Below are 19,943 nucleotides of genomic sequence, written 5' to 3' on the forward strand. Positions count from 1 at the left end.
TTTGCGCTGCTGTGACAGCCTTGAAATAACAAGGAACTCCCTTTCAGATGCTGTCTTTCAGGGCTGCATTTAAGTAACAGCAGCAAACTGATCTCTGGTCATTAGGGGAGGAATGGTATCTGGATCAGAAAGCCCTGCTGACAGATCACAGGGTTATATAAAGATCGGCCAAGGAAACTGTAAGATGTTTGTACATTTATTAGTCATTTGAAAAATAATGCTGATTCTTTGATGAAAGCTGTATCCTCATTCTCAGCTGTTGTCTGTTGCCTGATCGGGGACTATCAGTGTAGAGCTGGAGAGGTATTGCCTACTTGGAGACAATCCTGGGAGGGCTGGAGGGGTATTGACTGTACAGAGACACATCCAGTCACTAACCAAACAAAGACAGATTGCTCCTCGTGAGGCACAGAGGGTCTGATGGGGAAGATGCCAAGTACTTTCAAATCCCACTAGGTGTTCAGTGAATCACTGGTTCTGCAGAAGATGGTCTGTGCGGTTGCGTGATCAAAAACTCCACAGGGAAGTGCACACACGAGAAAGCAAAGTTAAAGTCCTTTCTGTTGTTGTCTAACTTCTCAGTGCTCAGCTTTCCAAATGTACCACTTTTTTAATGTGACAAATTATGTGAACAAAACAAACAACCAAAGTCTTCTTTTTTTTTTTTTTTTTTTTTTTTTTTTTTTTTTGTAAAGGAAAAAGGGGGAAGAAAATCCCCTGAAAGCTCCAGCATGTGGCATCAAGTTGACCCCACACAGACTGTTGAGAAGATTGGGAGTTTTTAATCCACAGCACAGGCTTTGGACGCTTGAGCTCGTGGAGCAACATATAGCACTAATGAGTTGCTCTGCCCTAGGTGGACCAGCTGTACAGAGGACTAAGCCAACTCTTCCACCAGGATTTAACTGTGTCTGCCAACTGCAGAGGAGTATTAACATTCAGAAAACAGGTCTCACCATGGATCTGGCAGAGGTGGTGCCCTAATGGTTAGCAAACCTTCTGTCTGTTCTCTCCTGTCTGTCTTACCTTAGTTCTCCAAATATATCTGACACAAAGGTCAGGGATAGACAAAACCCTCAGACCCAAGCATAAACCTGAAGCATATCTATCAGCTAGTCCCATCCTTAGCCCCAACCTTTGGCCTCAGGACTCTATGTCTAGTTCTAGCCAAGGGCCACGAATGACCAAATTCTTATACTTAACCAGAGACCRTTGGGAGCCACAACCTCATCTTGGACAAGGACCATCTCCCAGCCCCAAGTAGTGGGATGGTGTCAGCCACAACAAGAGCACTTGAATTTCACTAGGATGCAATTRCAAAAGGGCTCCAAATTCCAGCCCTAGCCTAGGACTGTCACCTGGGTAAGTCCCTTCCAGCACAGGCTTGGAGCTTTTTTCTCTCCTATCTTTAACTGGCCCACTGTCTATAGCCCTAGACAGGGACACCGGTAAAACCACAACCATAGCCCTGACCAGGACCAGTGAGTCAATCCCAGCCTCACAGAGCTGAGGTTGAGTAGCACCTAGGGCTACTTGATGGCCTGAGACACGATCCTGTACAATGTGCTCTAGGTGACCTTGCTTGATCAGGGGGATTGGACTAGATGATCTCCAGAGGTCCCTTCCAACCTCAACTATTCTGTGATGCTGTGTAATGTGGAACAGTTGAAACAGAGACTAGTATCACCCCTGGGCTTAGCAAAAATTATCTTCAACTCCTAGGATCAGGTAAAATATGCATATTGAATGTGTTCTTAGCATCTCCTAAGTACAACTTTCAAACAAAGGCCCCTAAATACACATTTTAAACAAAGACACTAATTTCCATTGAAGTGCTGTCCTCAGCTATGGTAATCAGAGACGTCTGAGGAAGGTGCATGCTGGCACCCAGCATGCCTGGCAGTCCTCAGTAATATGTCCCTGGGGCAGTTTCCTCTTCCCCATGCCCAGTCCTTACTGGGGTGGCAGCAGGCACTGTCCCAGCTTGCAATGTGAAGCAGGTCAGAATTTCACTGTAACTGTCCATCACCCTTGCCAGATTGCTGGCAAATCAGTGCAATCGCCCCATGGGCAGGTCAGCACAACAGCCACCTCCATGGGCTTCACCTCACTGCCAGTGCCCATCCCATGGCAGCAGTAACTCTGCTGGGCCTCACCAGACTGTCACCGTTCAGTGCCCAGATCCCAGGGCATGGCGTCCGCCTGCTCCTCAGAGGAGAAGGCCGCCTCTGGAATTGCACCGTGTAATCAGGAGAACAGAAAATTTCGTCTCTTAGACTGAGTTGCACATAGACTCCCGGACAGCAAAGCGGCATCCAGAGGCTCAAACCCCTGTGATTTATGCAAGTTTCCTGATCTTTTCATGAGGTTTCTCTTCCCTACATGATTTACAATAGACTCCATGCCTTTAGAGAATGCCTTAGCCTTTCTGCTGCCAGGCTCGGTGGAGGACAGCGATGCATGATTTATACAAAATGAGGTGTTTTTTCAGTAACTCCAAGGACACGCCATGCCGCTGTTGTGTCTCACCCCCAAATGCACCTTAGCTTTGTCTGTTTCATTTCCTCCAGTTACAGATTCAGGGACTAAAGCAATATTCGTTACTGGGCCCCATTAGAAAAAAAAAATCCTAAAGATTTTTGGATGTAGGTGATTATAATTTCTGCAGCTGAATAAATCAGTGTCCCATAACCGACAGAGCATAATGGATTTAATAAATAGCTATGATTAAGTCTGATGTTATTTTTAAATAATTTCAAAACCTGTTACTCTAATCYCTTCGTGGCTGGCAGAAAGGATGCTGCTTAGAAGTTAAAATTAGTTCCTTAATGTTCAGTCTGGTGTGGAGTTACAGGCCCTCCAGGGCTGTGCTAGTTCTCCAAGGCATCCGCTTACACTGGCTGGCTAATGGACATTAACAGCTGCATTTGGCAAGTGTTAAAGGACTCCCACAACTCACACTCAAGCACTGCTGCTGTTCTCGTTTCTGGGGCTCAATTAGCTTGTCAGGAGCTCCCATTGACTCCAGCATGCCCAACTGATGGGATAATCAGTTGGTGTTACACTTCACAGTTTTATCCACTTTACAACCAAGAGGCTCCAAAATGGCTTGCACAAGCTGTCTCTCTTCCAGCACAGCARTTCCCTTGTCTTTAATACCCAGGGAATTCACAGCGCTGCCATGCCTCTTTATCAATAAATATAGATCTCTTTTGTATAATATCAATGTGACTTTCTAACACCTACATTTCTGAGTGAACKATCCCATTCTTAGCAGGAAAAAGACACTTAAGAACACTTTGCCTTGAACAAAACCACACAAAGGGACAACTCTTCTGGTCMATATAACTTCATACAAGTATTAGATATGAACTGTGTATTTTCTCAACTATATGAAAAATCATAGAGAACTTGAGCTAGGATTGCAGGAATGGAGATGTCCCATAGTGCAGTGGGTAACTGTGGAGAGCTGGTATTGATCAGACCCATATTAACCTGCCATATACCCAGGTAYTTGGGAGAAAATTAAGCCACTGTCAAGACAGGATTCCCTCTTCTTGGTGACACCCCATCACAGAGCCCTGCTATATTCCTGTAATAAAAACTGRCTGTAGGGTAAAGACCCTGGACTGAAGTGCAGTTTGGCCTGACCTGCTGTATCTGGAGGCAATGCAAGGTGTGATCCTGCTCTCCCACCACCCTCAATGACACCTTCCCTCCTTGTGTGTCAGCTCTAACAATTGCAAGGTCACAGGATGAGCTGTTTTGACTGAAATGGTGGAAAACAGTACTTGCTTTCTTGTAATGGGTTGGTTTCCCTTTGAAAGCTGAACTGACACATCTCACAGCTCTCTGGCTGCAGAGAAGTGTGTGTGTGTGTGTGTGTGTGTGTGTGTGTGTAGGGGGGGAATACACCATTGGAGGGAGAGGAAAACAGGATCACTTTTGGGACAGCTACACTAAATTAGGGCTAACAGCAAGCTTGAGCCTTGAAAAATCCAGCTGCAGTGCTTGGCTTTGCCACCGGCTCAGCAATAARATAGGGATAACAATAAATCCCTTCTCCCACCTTCTGCATGTCCKGATTAGATAGACTGTAACGGACAGGGGCTGTCTCTTATTATGTGCTTGTTTAGCGTCTAACACAATGGAGCACTGATCTTGACTCAGATCCGTGGCTGCTGCAGTAACAATAGGATTGAAATGAATCTAATGGCTGGCGGTGGGGAGGTCACCAGCTGCATGACGTCTGAATCCCTGGGAGGAATCAGTACAAGCTGCAAAGTCAGCGTTGCCTCCCTCTGGGATTGCGTACCAGGGAGGATACATCCCAACCGAAAAATGAAGAAGCTGAATTTCCAGGCTCTGTCTTTGCCACGCTTAGGAATTGCCCTGGGCAAGCATGAAGCAGCGTGGGAATATCTTGAGAGCCATGTGGATTTACCAGGCCCGGTCGAGAAGCAGTCTAGGTGTATTCACACGGTGGCCCACGTCCACCAATTGTCCCCTGGTGTGAATGCAGCTCTGCAGTGTGCAGAGYGGAGCTGGTTCAGGCAGCCCGCGAGGATATTTCTGCATCAGGCACCCTCGTGCATCAGTCCCAGGGTTAACATACATATGTGAGGAAACRAGCCTGTTTGCACTCACAGTGTATTGACAATCCCGGCAGTGATGCACGTGGGTAAGGGGAGTGGGATCAGGCATCTTGTTTCACTTCGGTTTACACCAGGCTGAAGCACAACTGCAGCCGCCCCAGCAACAACCCGCCTTGACTATCTGCTTGCTTGCTCTGCGACACAGACTACTGGCGCGTCTCTTGGCTCGGGTCCCCGCCAGCATTGCCCGTACYGGGGAAACCATGGCACTCAGTGATTTCCTCTGCGCTGGTGCATTTTCATCAGGCTCCCCCCATACACACACAGCTGGGCACAGGGCTTTTGAAAGCTCTGCTGTGAAGTGTTCATGTAGCACCAGTGCAGCAGGCCTGGACTCAGTCTTGGTTGACATTCCTTGGTACTGCTGTAACTAATAAGTAAAATTAATTAGTTGATGTTAACTTAATGGACTACATTAGAGTTGAGTGAAAAAATATGCTGTTTGAGAGCAGACATTCACAGAGTTGGCAAGAATCCCTACCTTTGCTTTCTCTCTGCCAGGTGAGGTTTCCTTTTGCAAAAGGACTGCTCCGAATAGCTGTTGTAGCTGTACAACCTCATGCGATGGAGCCAGGACTATGCCTTCATCATCTAACCCCGCTGCAGAGAAACTACRCATTGGCATCTTTCCTGACCAGTACCTTTCACTGCACACGGTGACGGTAAGCCTATTAAGGAGACGTGAAGAAACAGAGGAGGGAAAAACAGTGCTTTTATCTCAAAGCTTAAAACTGATGTTTTCAAATCTGCCACCAGTCACAGTCTAACTAATCCACAGTGTCATGGTGGGAGTGCTTGACAAAGGGTTACAGGGTGAGAAAGAGCAACAACAAAGAAAACCTCTGAACTGGAACTGCAGCTTTTCATACCTGTCAAGATGTGGATTTTCAGCCTGAGCACACAAGGCTGAGCTCAGGGGACACTGTCATATAGATTTAGGGTTTTATCGCCTTTCCTCTCCATTAGCTGTGATACCCTCTTATTATGCTGGAAACGGAAACATTTTTTCCTCCAGCRGTTGTCCCCTTTCCCATTCGGCAAATATTGATCTGCCCGTGTCCTCAACGCAGGTTGAGATCAGATTGCTCATCTTGTGCCTGCTCGTGGGTCGAGCACTCGGCAGTGCCGCTTCTCWTGCCATCAGTGATTGAAGCAATGTGCAGGGAGAGGGTTGTTAATCAATTTGCACGTGTTTTCTCTCCATGTTCTCTCTCTCTGTGTGCTGGCAGTGACAGAGCCCTGAACAGGATGGGTCTGATTGCACCTGGCGGGCGGAAGGGAAATGGAAAGGGCAGAAAGAGAAAGAGCAGCCCAGGATAACAATAAACTTCTCGCAGCCTTGTTACACATTCATATCCTGCAGCACCTTGAGCRAGAAAGCTCTCAAGGAAAAAGAACAGCTGCTCTGCTCTTGCACACAGCCTGCTTGGCACTGCCCTGCACAAGAAGCTGCCCTCGCTTATCTTGCGGGGTGATTTTAAGCCAATTTAATTAAACTGCTTGGGAAGGTTGCAGGGACCCATCTACTTCAGCTTGAACCAGGCCTGTTTCGATTTCGCTTTGGCCGATTAGGAATTAACTGAAACAAACCACTCAGAAAACAAAATTAGAGGGTGCACAATAACTTTTGCACCAGATTAAGTTGAATTAAAAAGCAATTGAAATGTAATTCTGTTTCAAGCAGCCAAGAAACAAGAGAACGCAACCAGTAGCACCTGAAACTTAAAAATACAGTGTTTAGGAATAGCACAACTAGCTTTTTAATGTCCACAAACAACAGACACACCTGAAGATCTTCTCCCAACCCCCCCTCTCCCCAACCACCTTCCACACAAAGCTTTGTACAACTTGTTTCAATTACCTTGAAAGGGAGAATTGGCATGACCCTCCTGGGCTTTGAATCTATGATTTAAAGCATCTTGGGTACTGTATAGTATATTTTCACAAGTATTTCCATGCTGGAAATAGCAGCACAGTGAAATAGTTGTTCCCAGTAACTCATACAATTTATTTTAAAATAGCTCTCATGATACACAGTTAGCAGGATATGAAGGCCCAAACTGTGCCCCCAGGTAAGTTAGGTGCAAAGGGTGCAAATCCTGGCGTTCGGTCCTGCCTGCCGACCCCAGTGCTCCCATCTGATTCCCAGGAACAACCTTATCTCACCTTCCCACATCAAGCCCCGGACACCCCCTTGGAATTACTGCACTTCCTGTCTCCCTCACAGAAGGAATGTTAAGTAATATAAATTAGATTTTAATTAAATATTTTAATAGCTGTTTTCCCTACCCACTTAGCAAATACTGTTCCTCCTGTGGGGGCGTTGGCTGCAAAAAGGGCCAAAGGAGGCAAAGTGTAAACGTAGGGGGGAAGTGTGAGGTGAGGGAGAGCAGGGCAGCTCAGGAAGGAGAGCACTGCTGCTCCTTGTTAAGGAGCACCCAGGTGTTGCCATGAAAAAGGAATGGTTAGTAATTGAGGGAGAGGCTGGCCTGGGAGCAGCCAATCGGGGGGAGAGCCAGTGGGAGCTGTGGCTCCATGAGGGGGAGATAAAAGAGTTGGATGGGGGCTGGCAAGTGTAGAGAGAGGGTTGAGGTGAGTAGCTTCTTCCTTGGGGTCAGTAGGATTGGGCCTGAGATAGCAGGAGCTGGTGATGGGTTGAGGTTGTTGGTGCCCCCTGTGAGGGGAAGGTTGTGGGGCTGTTTATCAGGCATAGCTGGCAGTTTGGATCTGTGCTGGGTCTCCTGCTTGTCTGGTGCTTGTATGGCCTGCTGGGTTGTGGTGCTTCTCTGCTAAGATGGAGTTGGAAGAAGCAACCTGAAAAGAGGCATTTCAGGGTGTTATGGTGATCCATTGCACTGTCTTCTGTTGGTGGAGAAGTCCTTAGGGAGGAAGGGAAGCTTAAGCATTACTTGAGGTTTCAGGGTAGTGACATAACTGACTTGAGTCAAGGGGTAGCTTGTCCTGGCTTTTCTGTGAGTCAGTGAAATGACCTTAGTGCCTGGTTGTGGTGTTGGAGTAAATAGCTGATGCTACTGGTATCTGTGCTGGGGTTCCTTGTGCAGCTGTGCCAGGAAATGGTGGGAGGGAGGCCCACCTTTGGGAAGGTGAAATAAGGAGAGTTCTTGGAGGCTGATCTGAAATGCAGGTGTGTGCAGTAACCCTGGAGGGCAGGCAATGATGCACCACCTGTGTGTGATCAGATGCTGAGTATGTTTAGGGGCAGCCTTGTTTTAGGAGGCACTTGGTGGTGGTATCTCCTGGCTGATCTGAGAATGCCATCACTTCTGTTGGGTGATAACTTTGATATCCCCACACAAAAGTTGTTTGAAGACCAGTGTTGGTCTCACTTGTGTGTATGCATGTGGCCCCTCTGACCCTTTCTTACTAGAATGGGTTTAGAAATGATTCTACCTGTTCCCCTCTAATRTTTCTTATCTGACAATCCCTAAAGGTAAGTGGGTTTGCAATGGCTGAGGTTTGCTTGCTCTGCTGAACTCAAGCACTCCACACTACTGTATGTGGCCCTGTAAGTTTTCCAACTGAGGGGACTGTTTAGGGAAAGTCCTAGCATCTGTGTAGGAAACTAAGCTGGGATGTGTGGTAGGGTGAGAGGGTAGACTAGTGTGTGGTTATGGCTTGTCCTTAAATCAGACTTTAAGCTGGTGCTTTCAAAGGCAGAAGGCCTTGCTGTCCCTGCCAGACTTGGACTGTGTYTAAACAGACCTAAAAGCATCATGATACAGAACTGGAGGAAAGTGGTGTTACTGTAACCATGAGAAGTGATATGCCCTGGTACCTCTCATGGCCCTGCTTTGTGTGGTTGTAGTGATAGTCATGATTTTCATAGCCTGGTATTAAGCGATAGTTTGTGCTTGCAGCTAGTGTCGAACTTGGTAGCTCAGGTTGAAGTGCATGAAGAGCTTAACTCTGCTTAGGGCCTTCAGCTTTCTCCCTTCTTGCTGGAGAGTAAGGCTGCTCAGGGTAGTAGGTGGTGGGGAGGGTGAGGCAGTTCTCAAGGCTTGCAGGCCCTGTAGATCAAGGTGGATGTTGCTGGTGTGGTTGTGACCCAACACTACTGTCCTGAACACCAAAAGCAGGTGGAGGCTTTCAGCTGGCAACTTGATCAAATCTGTCAAGATGCCAATTGTGAATGAGCAAGGTGAGCGGATGAGGAAGTTCAAGAACAGAGGCAAGGATGCAGCTGTAAGTATGGGCTTCTCATCGGTCTGTATATACCCTTTGTGCAAAGGCAGAATTGACTGAGGGCTCTTCCTTGCTTGGTGGGGGCTTCTGAATGGCAATATGGCTTTCTTCCCCAAACCTAGTTGTGCAGGATAGCAAAGGTGGGAGAGAGGGGACAGAACCCTTCTGCCAAAAGGGGTACTTGAACTTAATTTTCTAGATGTRGTATGCTGCAGGGTGGAGCTTGCCTAGCCTGTCTAGGCTGTGGGGGGAGTAGTAGARGCAGGTGGGAGATGAGTGGCAAGTAGGCAACTTTAAACTGAGCCTGTGAATATGTTGGGAAACAGGAAGAGAAGGTCCTGCCACAACCTGCAAGGGCAATGAATGGCAATTAGTACTGCAGGAAGGGGCTGATACTGGATATCAGACTATGGGATCTATTAGCTTGCTCTCTAAGCCAGTATAGAAGTTAAGGGTTTACCTTTCAGGTTCAGCAATTTGACTCTTAAGGAACTACTGGTTGCAAGTTCATCCAGCACCTAGTAGCCTTGGGAGGCAGTTAAGTGAGACAGCCCTATTCTGTTCTGTCTCCTGCATAATCCTCCAGGCCATAGCAAAGAACTACCTGAGAGCAGATGCTGGATGTGTGTTCTTCGTGACGGGAGTCTGGGCAGGGTGTTAGGGAGCTGAGCATGGAGCAGGAGATGAGCTGCCTAGTGAAGCTGGGTGGTGCAGATGCTGAAAATAAGTGGTACCCCTCTCCTCTGCTAGGCACTGAGGAGGCAGAGAGTGGAGGTGAATATAGAGCTTCGAAAGGCCAAGAAGGATGAACAAATCCTGAAACGCAGAAGTATTTCCATCACTTCCATGGAGGAGAGCCTTTCTCCAGGGCAAGAGAAAAAGAATGCAGTAAGTGCTAGGGGCTCTGCACCTGGGGAGGATTATGCTACAGTGCACAGCTTGTACAGTTTCTCATCTATTTCTTCAATATATCAAGTTCTGCTCAAATGACTTGGGTTAAATAGCTGGTGCCATTTCTAATCAATGTGCCCAGTGTTGGGGACTGCATTTCAGACTGCCTGTCCCTCTTTCTGAGTTAGTTTGCATGGAAACCATTTCATGTGGCTTTCCTTGATGACAGGTAGAACTGGACTTCAAGCCACTTGGGAGCTGGCAAGCCTCCAATCTGGCTCCATGTGCAGGGAGGAGTAATTAGCAAGCTAGTAGGCCTATTAGTGTGGTGGTGACTTTCTTTCCTTGATTATAAGGATTAGTTGCCTCTAAGGCTTTTGTGGGTTTTCTTCCTCTGCCTCATCTCAAAACTGTGTTGCATAAAGAATAGACATTGCTTAGATATAAAGTGGTGACTGACTAGGGTCTAGACAGCTGATTGACTGTAGAGATTACACTGGAGGGAGTCTTGGCTTGCCTTCTGACTCTGAATCATTCTCCATGACACAGATTATTCAGCTGTCCTTGGAGGAAATAGTTGAAGCTGTGAATGGGAGCAATACTGAGCTACAGCTGCAGGCTACGCAGGCAACCAGGTATGCTGCCAAACTGCTCTCTGCTATGCACTTGGAGAGATGTGGCTGATGCAGTGCTGACTGTGGTGGGCCTTGTAGGCAGGAGGCACTTTCCTCTGTTTGAAGAGCTATCAGAAGACATGGCAAACTACACATGGAGAGAGCCCTGGGCTGGTAACCCAAACTGCTCTGAGGAACCTTAGCAGAGGCCTGAACCCCTGCAGCCTGCCCCGCATAGTCTTGCTCAGGTCTGCTGGTTTCAGCTGCAGTCCTGGGCAATGCTCATGGGAAGCAGGAACTGGTGAAGTGTGAGGCTAAATGTGACCAAGGGGTTGGCTGTAGCCCCTGGATTTACCACCCTACTGCTGTGCCCTGTGTGGACAGGGTAGAGCCTGCTAGCTTCAGTTGATAGATGAGATAGTTGGGGAGAAATGAAATGCCAGGGGCTTGATCAGAACAAGGGCTAGAGAGCCCAGCCCTATAAAGGGACATAACTGGGCAGGGATGTCCCCATCTGAGTGGGAGCAGGAGGAACTGAAGGCTACTGCCCTTGGCCCAGGCTGCAGCAGGGAAATCAAAAGTACCTGCTGTAGAAGGTGTTAGCTGAGGGTTGGCCAATGTGAACCCTTCCTAAAGGGGGCAAGTCGTGACTAGTTTGCTAATCTGCCATACAGAACAGAGCTGGCTTTCTGCCTGTTCAAAGTTTGCATATGCCTGGGGTGCCCTGACAGCATACCAAACTYGCACCATCACAAGATATCCAGTGGCAGCACTAAAGCAGCTCTAAGCCACTGACTTACACCTCCACCCTACCCTCTGCCAGCACAAGCATTTGTGGCTGTGGAACAAACCAGGCTAGGAAGCAGATCTGGCTGAAAGCATTTCTTTCTGGCTTGCTTTGACTAGATCAATGCCCTGATCCCATCCATCTGGCAGCTGCACATGCTTCTGTGCCTGTGTGAGGCAGGAAATAGCAAAGAACAACAACAGGGAGTTGGTGATTCTGAATCTTAAGTTGTAGCAGGAAAAGCAGTCTGTGAAACTTCCACTTTAAATGGGACCTCTGGTCTGGGCAAGGCTGACTGATGCTCCTGAACTGAGAAACAGCAGAAGCAAGCTTGCAGGCTGTAGCRGAGAACAAGTTGCTTGTAACTTGCTTATTCACTGTCTTACAAAAATAACTCCTGCAAGAGAAGGAGTAYAGAATAATGTTCTCTTGGTTCCAAAAAGACATGTTAAGTACTGCACTCTAACAGACAACCTGCTGTTTCCTCAGCATYTTAGATTTTTCTTCTGCAGAAATCTCTCTATGGTAACTCCTCTGCCAGTGGATTTGCTGATATAAGATGCTGAACTAGCATCTCTTGTAGCTGGTGCTTCTCTTGCAGGCTGGGATGTTATGCCTGGCTGCAGGATTATGGTCTATTCTGTGCCACTAAATGGGCTGTGTGTCTGTTGCAGGAGAATGCTGTCCAGACAGAGGGACCCACCTCTCAATCAGATCATTGAATCTGGGATTATCCCCAGACTGGTTGAATTCCTAACCCGTGCTGACAATGCTCCTCTGCAGTTTGAAGCAGCCTGGGCACTGACTAACATAGCATCTGGCACCTCRGATCACACCAGAGCAGTGGTGGAAGGAGGTGCTATCCCAGCCTTCGTCTCCCTCCTGTCCTCCCCCCACATGCATATCAGCGAGCAGTCTGTGTGGGCCCTGGGCAATATAGCAGGTAGGCAGAGGTCTCTGGGCTTGTGGGCATGGAAAGGGTTATTGCTCAGCCCTTTGCTGGGGGGACTAAATATTGATACTCAAGATAAGAGGACAGGAGAGAACCACCAGCCTTGTCTCCAAGCTGCTGCCACTCTTGAAACCCTTCAGTCCATTCATGTGGCCTGGCAACCTTTGAGACCCTGTGTTGGCCCTGCAAGAGGATCTTGGCTAAAGTCAAAAGCAAGACACCATCCTGCTGGATGATCTGAGCCACTGTTGTCATTGGCTGTTCAGTGGTTCTTCTGGATGCTCTGAGCTCTTTGCAGGGAAAATGGGATGGGTCATGTCTATTTGGTTATTCTGACACACTGGCACAAACTGGCTATGAGACCTCTACAGTTTACCTGGTAAATTTTTCCCACTTGACAGTACTTCAAATCATGTGGCTGTTAAGTGAGCCTCAGCCCCCCAATACTGGCCTGTGACTGCAGGTATGGTTGCTATTTTGATGTTGACTGTCTTGTGACTTGGGTAGATGCAATAGATGACCCTTTTTCATCTATACAGGTGATGGTCCTCTGTACAGAGATGCCCTTATCAATTGCAATGTGATTCCTCCCTTGCTGGCTCTGGTGTCACCTGTAACTCCAGTAAATAACCTCTATTTTTGTGACTTGTTAATCACTTGGGTGATGGATGAATGGTGATGACCTATCATCTGACTGTTACAAGAAGTAAGCTGTTTGTATAGTGTATAGCTAGTCTTCAAATCAATGTGATGACTTCTAGCCTTAGCTTTCCCATCCAGGTTACTTCTAGCTTATAGTGGTCAAACAAAACTGGTGCAATGGACTTCCATATGGAAGGGCTGAACTTGCCCTTCAAGCTTCCTACTGCTCCTCTTTGGGTAGCTTATAAACAGCTTGCTTTGTGTCCTATCTCGGACCTTCTGTAATGGTGTCACCTCACACTTTCTCTGTCTCTGGGGGAGCTGGACATCTTCAGAGAAGCATAAGATAGATGGAGATAAGCTCAAGGGACTTTAACAGTGGTGTTGATGCTTACAGGTGACCCATCCCATGGGTGTGGCAGAAGCTGTATGCTTTCTGTAGGCATAGCTAAGGCCTTTCAGGGTAGTGTTAAGTAAACACCCTCTAGGCCTTCTGTGAGTTTATACTGGAAGATGTTAAAACTCTTCTGGCTGCTCTGTTCCTAGCCTGACCCACCCTTGTCTCTTAGGGAGCCCTGTGAAACATGACAAAACATCAACTCGTACACACAGCCTGGTAGCTGCAATGCTTTGAACCTAGCTGCCACTGTTCTGGAGCATCTGACTCCCTCTTCCTAGGATAAACTGATGCTCTTAATCAAATCCCTGAGGCACCCTGTTCTAGAACAATTATCTAATTAATACTAAAAAATTCTTGATCTTGTCCAGGGAGTGGTCTGTAATTTGTCCCAATGACCAGCAAATGAGCTGTTTGGCACTTCTGTTCTTTGTAGTTTGTCACACTACCAGACCTGAAGTTTTTGGAATTTAATATAGGGGATGGGGGGCAGGTAGGGAATTGTCTTAGTCACTTAGCTGTTTCATCTCTTCTCTGAATAAGTTGTCTGTCTCAGCCCTTTATTACAGAAGCCTTCTCCTGGTTACTTGATAGTGTCCAAGTTGTAGGGACCAGAAGCAAAGTGCTAGTTCTTCAGCACTCAGTCTAGTGACTTTTTTGTGGCTGTGAAAGATCTTATGAGACTCCCTTGTATTTCAGGTTGGATTCCTGAGGAACATCACATGGACACTGTCAAATCTCTGTAGGAACAAGAATCCCTACCCTCCCCTGGATGCAGTGAAGAAGATGCTGCCAGTCCTCATCTGCCTCATGCAACATGAAGACAAGGACATAATTTCTGACTCCTGCTGGGCTGTGTCCTATCTGACTGATGGGTCTAACGATCGCATCCAAATTGTGGTTGATACAGGGATTCTCCCGAGGCTGGTGGAACTTATGGCCAACCCGGAGTTGATTGTTATGGTAGGAAATGCAATCACTCTCCAGTATCTGGTCCCTTAACATAGGAAACGCCTACTTCCTAGAGCAGCAAGTATATCTGAGGAAGGAAAAGGCATGTCTCCTCACTGTCTGTGGCTAGCATGGTCTGCTGTAGTCTTGAACTGCAGCATTAGTTTGGTTACTGGTCAAGTTAGTACTCTGTTCCGGCTTGCTGTGGCTGGCAGACTGGATAGAGAATGTAAAGCTGCTTAGAGCAAAATGGGGGATAGTAGGTCAGCAAATGCAACAGTAATAATCCACTATGATTTTCTTATTTGAAGGATCAAGCACTTGGGGATCTTGCTAGGCTTTCTGGCAGGTATCCCTTGAGATAAGGATTCTCATCTGCTCTAATMTCTGTAGACTCCAGCCCTCCGTGCCATTGGGAACGTAGTCACAGGGACGGATGAACAGACCCAGGCAGCTATTGATGCTGGTGTCTTGGCTGTCCTGCCCTATCTCCTGCGGCATGCAAAGCCAGCTATACAGAAGGAAGCAGCGTGGACTCTCAGTAACATTGCAGCAGGGCCTTGCCGGCAAATCCAGCAAGTCATTACTTGTGGATTATTGCCACCTCTGGTGGAGCTGCTAGATAAGGTAAGGGGCAGGGATGCAGCATTGTACATTCAGGCTACTGCAGAAGCAATGTTAAGATTCAATCCATGATGCTTCATTTGTGAAGCTCTCTGAGGTGGCTTTTGGGAATGTGGTGTCTGCTTCAAAGTTGTCAAAAGGCTTGGAACAGCTGGAACACCTAGACTTGTTAGTATGAAAGCATGGCTCTGAGCTGCTCTTAACAATTGTCAGGTGCCTACCCAGCACTCAAAGCACTTGGAAAAGCAGACCAGTCCAAATTGAATACAAAGGAAAACAGCTAGTCATCATCTGACATCTCATACTTCTCTTTGAGCTCCCAAGCTTTAGCATCCCTCTCCCTGTTGCTCTTTCAGGGAGACTTCAAAGCTCAGAAGGAGGCTGTGTGGGCTGTGGCTAACTTCACAACAGGAGGCACTGTGGAGCAGGTGGTAGAACTTGTCCAGTCTGGAGTGCTCAAACCTCTGCTTGACCTACTCTCAGCCAAAGACAGCAAAACTATCCTGGTCATCTTGGATACCATTGCAAATCTCTTCCTGGTAAGATCTTGCTTCCAACAGTGAGTACTTGTACTACATCTTGCATCTCATCCCCAAAGGAGCGAAGTGAGTGTTCAGCTCGCACCATGTGGCTAGAACAGCTCCTCCTAGATAACACTACTGATCTTGCAAGAGTAACAGTTAGGCTTAGTGTTGTCTAACATGTTCTTGCTCCCTCCTGGGACCTTAATGTTGCTAAGCTTAGAACAGCCTAATGTGTTCCTCTTATTAACCTGCTATGACTTTAGTCTGTCTCTAGAAAGTAAAACATGACATGTGCTAATCCCCAAGCTGTACAGAAGTGAAGGTCTTGCAGAAATCCAACTGCAGAGAAATCAAGTGGTCTCAGGGATCTCTACATAAATGCTGTGCTCCCTTACACTTAAGTCTACTCGCCTGGGAGCTTGTTTCCTCTAGTGCTATGGCACCAATGAAATGGCTTTTGCAAATGAAATATTGGTGGCAGGTCACCTTCTGCTGCTTCTCAGTGTGTGGATGTAACTGAGAAGATTTTTTTGCTAGCTTGTCTGGGTAGCAGTCAAGCCACCACATGGTAGTCCCAGCAGAGACAGTATGTCATCTGCACAGTCAGATCCTTGGGATCTCTGCTATACTCTAGAACAGGTAAGGACAATAAAAGCAGGAACTATAGTCACTTGCCTCTGTTAGGTCAGGGCTTACAGTAAAGACCATCTCAGATCAGTTACAGACTTGGTTATATTTGCCCCTTGATTGCCTAATGTCACAGGCAGCTGAGAAGCTGGGAGAGACAGAGAGGCTGTGTCTGCTAGTAGAAGAACTTGATGGTCTGGAGAAAATTGAAGCCTTGCAAACCCATGACAACAACATGGTCTACCGAGCTGCACTGAATATCATAGAGAAATACTTTGCTGGTGAGGTATGTGACTCTTGCTCTGCTTCTCATCTGAAAATATGAGTTATTGCACACTGGAATGTAGCAGAGACCTTAAGGATGCTGAAATAGGTCCTTGGTAATAGACTTCCATATCAGTAGAGTAGGTTCTTGCAGCTTGTTCCAGATGCTTCTAAAGGTCTGTAAAAGCCCTCATTTGAGTTGTCAGCTGACTAGGTTGCACAACAGAAATGGATGCATTGATAGCATCTTCCTGCTGGAACTTAAACTGGCATCAGCTGGAGTTACTGCAACTGCTGATATGAATACAAAATACAGGAGTTTCCTCCTTTGGAGCTGAGCTGCTTGTCGCTATGAACAGGAGCCTCCTAATCAGCTGATAACTGTGCTCAGGTTGCTTTTGGATTACTTGACCCTTCCCATGTTAATGAACTCCTGGAAAAAGAATATAGGGCATCAGCTGCCTGTTGGAAGCAAGTCCTATAACTGTCATGTAGAGGCCATGCTTGGACCTAGTCTTGACTACTGAATTTGTGTAAATTCTGCTATCCAGCTACACCTTTCTTCTACCTCTGGCATCTGTGCCTGTGGACTTGCTTACTTGCCTCTGAACTGCAGGGACAACATGCTCTGTAAAGAGCAGGAGGACTTGGCCTAGTCCCCAAGGGCCCTGTTAGAGTGAGAAGCTGATCTGTTTTGCTGCTCTAACAAGCTAGTTCTTTAAACAAGAATAAAACAGTAAGCTGCTGCTGGGCGGGGGGGGAGGGGAAGCTTAGGCTTATAAAACTGCAGAATCTTTAACTGATGGTCACTCTAACCTTCTCCTAGGAGAATTCAGATTTGCAGCCTGGGACTGACCAAGATGGACAACTATATGACTTTTCAGTGGAGAAGCAAGACTTCAACTTCTGAAGATGAAGCACTACAAAGCACTGAGCTGCTGGGTGGAGGTGGCTGGTAGGAGCTTGGATCTCCAGACCAAGAGGAGCAAAGATGCTGAGTCTTTTTACTTTTGAAATCTATCAATAAATAACACTTTTGGGTTTGTACTACTTGCTTTTGATTTTTCTCAAGTAAGGTGCTGTTCTAACTAATAGTATAGATTTTCCCATAATGTCTGGAGCCCTGCATTATGTGCATGTCTTCTGGATTAAGAGTATGGGCAGAAACTTTCTGCTAACTGCCTGATTTGGATTAAGCTGGTAAAGAGCAGGCTGCTACCATCAAACTCAACTGTCTCAAGGGTTGGGCTGAAACTTCCAGGGTTGGAGTGTCTGAAACAAGCTTTGAAAAAGCTATTCAAGAACTGTTTTAGCCTTCTGCTGGAGGTGAAAACACCTCTCCTGAGAGGAAGTGCTTCCAGCATGGGGAAGAAATAAGCCAGGAGAACCTGGCTTGCTGTTGCCCAGTCCATGTAGTGCTTCCTGCTTGTAGCTGGGCCTGGACAAAGGAGCTGCTGAGTAAACATCAGCCCTGATGGCAGCAGGGATAAGTCAGAGGCAGCTATTGGAAGGGGAGCTAATTTGCCTCCCACTTCAGCTTCACAGATGCTATCCACTAATTTAGAGTCCATTGATCTGACTCTGCCTAAAGCTGCCCATTAAGACTGAGGGACCTGTATTTCAGGTTTCCATTAAGTGTTACTACCTCTTGCTGAGAGAAGTCTTCTGTCTGACTGCCCCCTGCAACTTCAGTCTCTCTACTGCAGGCTGAGCAGTGGGTGAGAGGAGTCTGAACAGCCTCCATGTGACTCCAGAGTCCAGTCTGGCTGGAGCCAAACTGCAGGTTGTGAGTTTGCACCAAACTCTCTAGCCCTGCAGCTGTGGCTAGGGTAGACTTGAGTGAGCTCTGCTAGCAGATGAATGTGCAGTGCAACACAATGTTTGTGCAGCAGGGTAAAACAAACTATTGGACACAGCTACTCAAGTACTGCTTGTCCTCATAGCTGCTGCTGGGCTGTGGAGAGCAAAGCTTCAAGCACTGGGGCTTGCCCTCTGCAAGTGCTTTGCTCCATGCTGAACAGCATTGATGTGCTGYGTTTAGGGGCAACATGATGCCTGGGGGAGGATTTGGGGTGGCAGCTTGTTTCTCCCTGCTGTAGTGGGTTTCATTCCTTGGTCTCTTCAGCTTCCATCTGCAACTGACCCTGGGTGGTTTARGGCTCTGCCTCCTTGGATGTGGAGTGGGAGGTGATGTGACAGATAACCTAATGTGAAAGGGAAAACCTGGTTCCTGGGAGAAGAATCTCTTTCTCTGGCTTGAATTTGTTCTTAGCAGGAGTTAAGCTGTTCTCCYGTTCCCCTTAGGAAAAAGGGAGCTACGCAGTGAAGTCTGGTGGTGCTCCCTGCCCTGTAAAGAGGCCTGCACTCCTGACCAGGTGTGCCAGGGCTGGTATCACCTATTTGGTATTAAAATGCTGGAGCTGCTGAATTGCAAAGTGATTCCTGTTTTTTTATTTCTTGGATCCAAAACCATATACTTAAAACTGTGATAAAGCAATGCCTGAACATGTAACTGAAGCAATTGCCTGTCAAAATCCTTTGTTTGTGCCAATGGGTTAACACGAAGGGCTCCAGCTCAGCGGYGTGCACCTTCTTGTAGCGTGTTGCTGACAAGGCTGATACTGCATCTGGAAATGCTCATATTTCACCAGGTAAAAAGAATCTGAGGCAGGTGCTTCCTCAGTGTAAATGGAGATGTAGACCGGAGCTGGGCTCTGCATGGCTGCTCTGACTTTGGACCACGGTCCAGCGTGGGGCCTTGCCCTGCGTTTCAGATCGTCCGTGCTGGGCCTGGCGTCTGGGTGGGGAAAGGGAAGGTGAAGCAGGCAGCTAGGACTTTCTCCTAAGGGTGACACTCTGCTGACTTGAAGCAAGCTAAAAAGAGAAAGAGCAGAGCTGTCTGTCTTTTTTTCCGGCTTACCTGCGCGTGCTGGAGAGTGAAAGTCAGTGGTAGATAGTGTTATGCAAAGCCCTGAGAGTGATGCTGCTTGTTTTGACCATCCAGTGCTTAAGCTACAATCAAATGGTGCCCCTAAAGCTCAGAGTATGATGGAGAGAAAAATGTGACCCCCACCTTAAGGATGTGGGCAGGTGCACGTGTCCTCCATAGCCGCCGGCCTCGCAGGGGGCTGCGGCACAAGCCAGGCGGAGGAGGCGTTTGGGGAGGCAGCGTGGCTTCGACTGATGCTGTTGTACAAACGCGGCTGCAGAACTGGGAATGGTGCCTGTCTAAACACAGATGCCTGCTCGGTTGTACGTACCTGCTCGTTGCCTTGCGTGTTTGCTCGGCTGCTGCCTCAGCGGGTGTGTGAGCTACCTGCAGGCATCTGCTTGCCTGCTTAATGGGTGCTGCTCTCCTCTAATCACCACCAGCCCCGGCCCTCCCGCCCCGGGCACAGGCAACAGTCGAGGTGGCAATTTTCACTTGGGCGTTCTGCTCCGAAGGGTTGGAGTCGCCGACTTCTCCCGTTGCCCTCCGTCTCCCTGGTGTAACCCTCCTTCCCTCGCTGCCACCGGGCCGGGGCGGCTGCAGCAGGCGCACGGAGCTTGGAGGCGCAGGGTGRAGGATTGGTTGGGGAGCTGCTTCGTGGTGGCTCAGCTAACGGGGGAAAGTTGCTGGTTTGCTGCTTCCCAAGCACGGATTAAGAGTAGCTCAAACCCTGGCTTCTCGGCGAAGCCCCTGGCGCCTTCCTCCTCCTCAGGTGTCCACACCTTACTGCCGGGTGAAGCCAAGGCTGCTGCGCGGGAGGGGACAGCGTGGGGTTTCCCACAGCCTGGGCCGATTCTCCGCATAGAGACACACCAATAAGCGG

General features: G+C 47.8%; 1 protein-coding gene across 1 annotated transcript; it reads left to right on the forward strand.

Annotated features, from left to right (window-relative positions):
• The first annotated feature begins 8,769 nt into the window (after window positions 1-8,769).
• Window positions 8,770-17,124, forward strand: KPNA7 (karyopherin subunit alpha 7). Its single transcript, XM_026083250.1, has 10 exons — window positions 8,770-8,858; window positions 9,609-9,746; window positions 10,299-10,384; window positions 11,825-12,093; window positions 12,642-12,724; window positions 13,841-14,104; window positions 14,486-14,719; window positions 15,073-15,255; window positions 16,004-16,153; window positions 16,958-17,124. Exons 1-10 carry the CDS (start codon window positions 8,793-8,795, stop codon window positions 17,039-17,041), a joined length of 1,557 nt encoding a protein of 518 aa, XP_025939035.1. The 5' UTR covers window positions 8,770-8,792; the 3' UTR covers window positions 17,042-17,124.
• Window positions 17,125-19,943: the final 2,819 nt, after the last annotated feature.

Source organism: Apteryx rowi, unplaced genomic scaffold, assembly GCF_003343035.1.
Source record: "Apteryx rowi isolate R43461 unplaced genomic scaffold, aptRow1 scaffold_6, whole genome shotgun sequence".
Taxonomy (NCBI): Eukaryota; Metazoa; Chordata; class Aves; order Apterygiformes; family Apterygidae; genus Apteryx; species Apteryx rowi.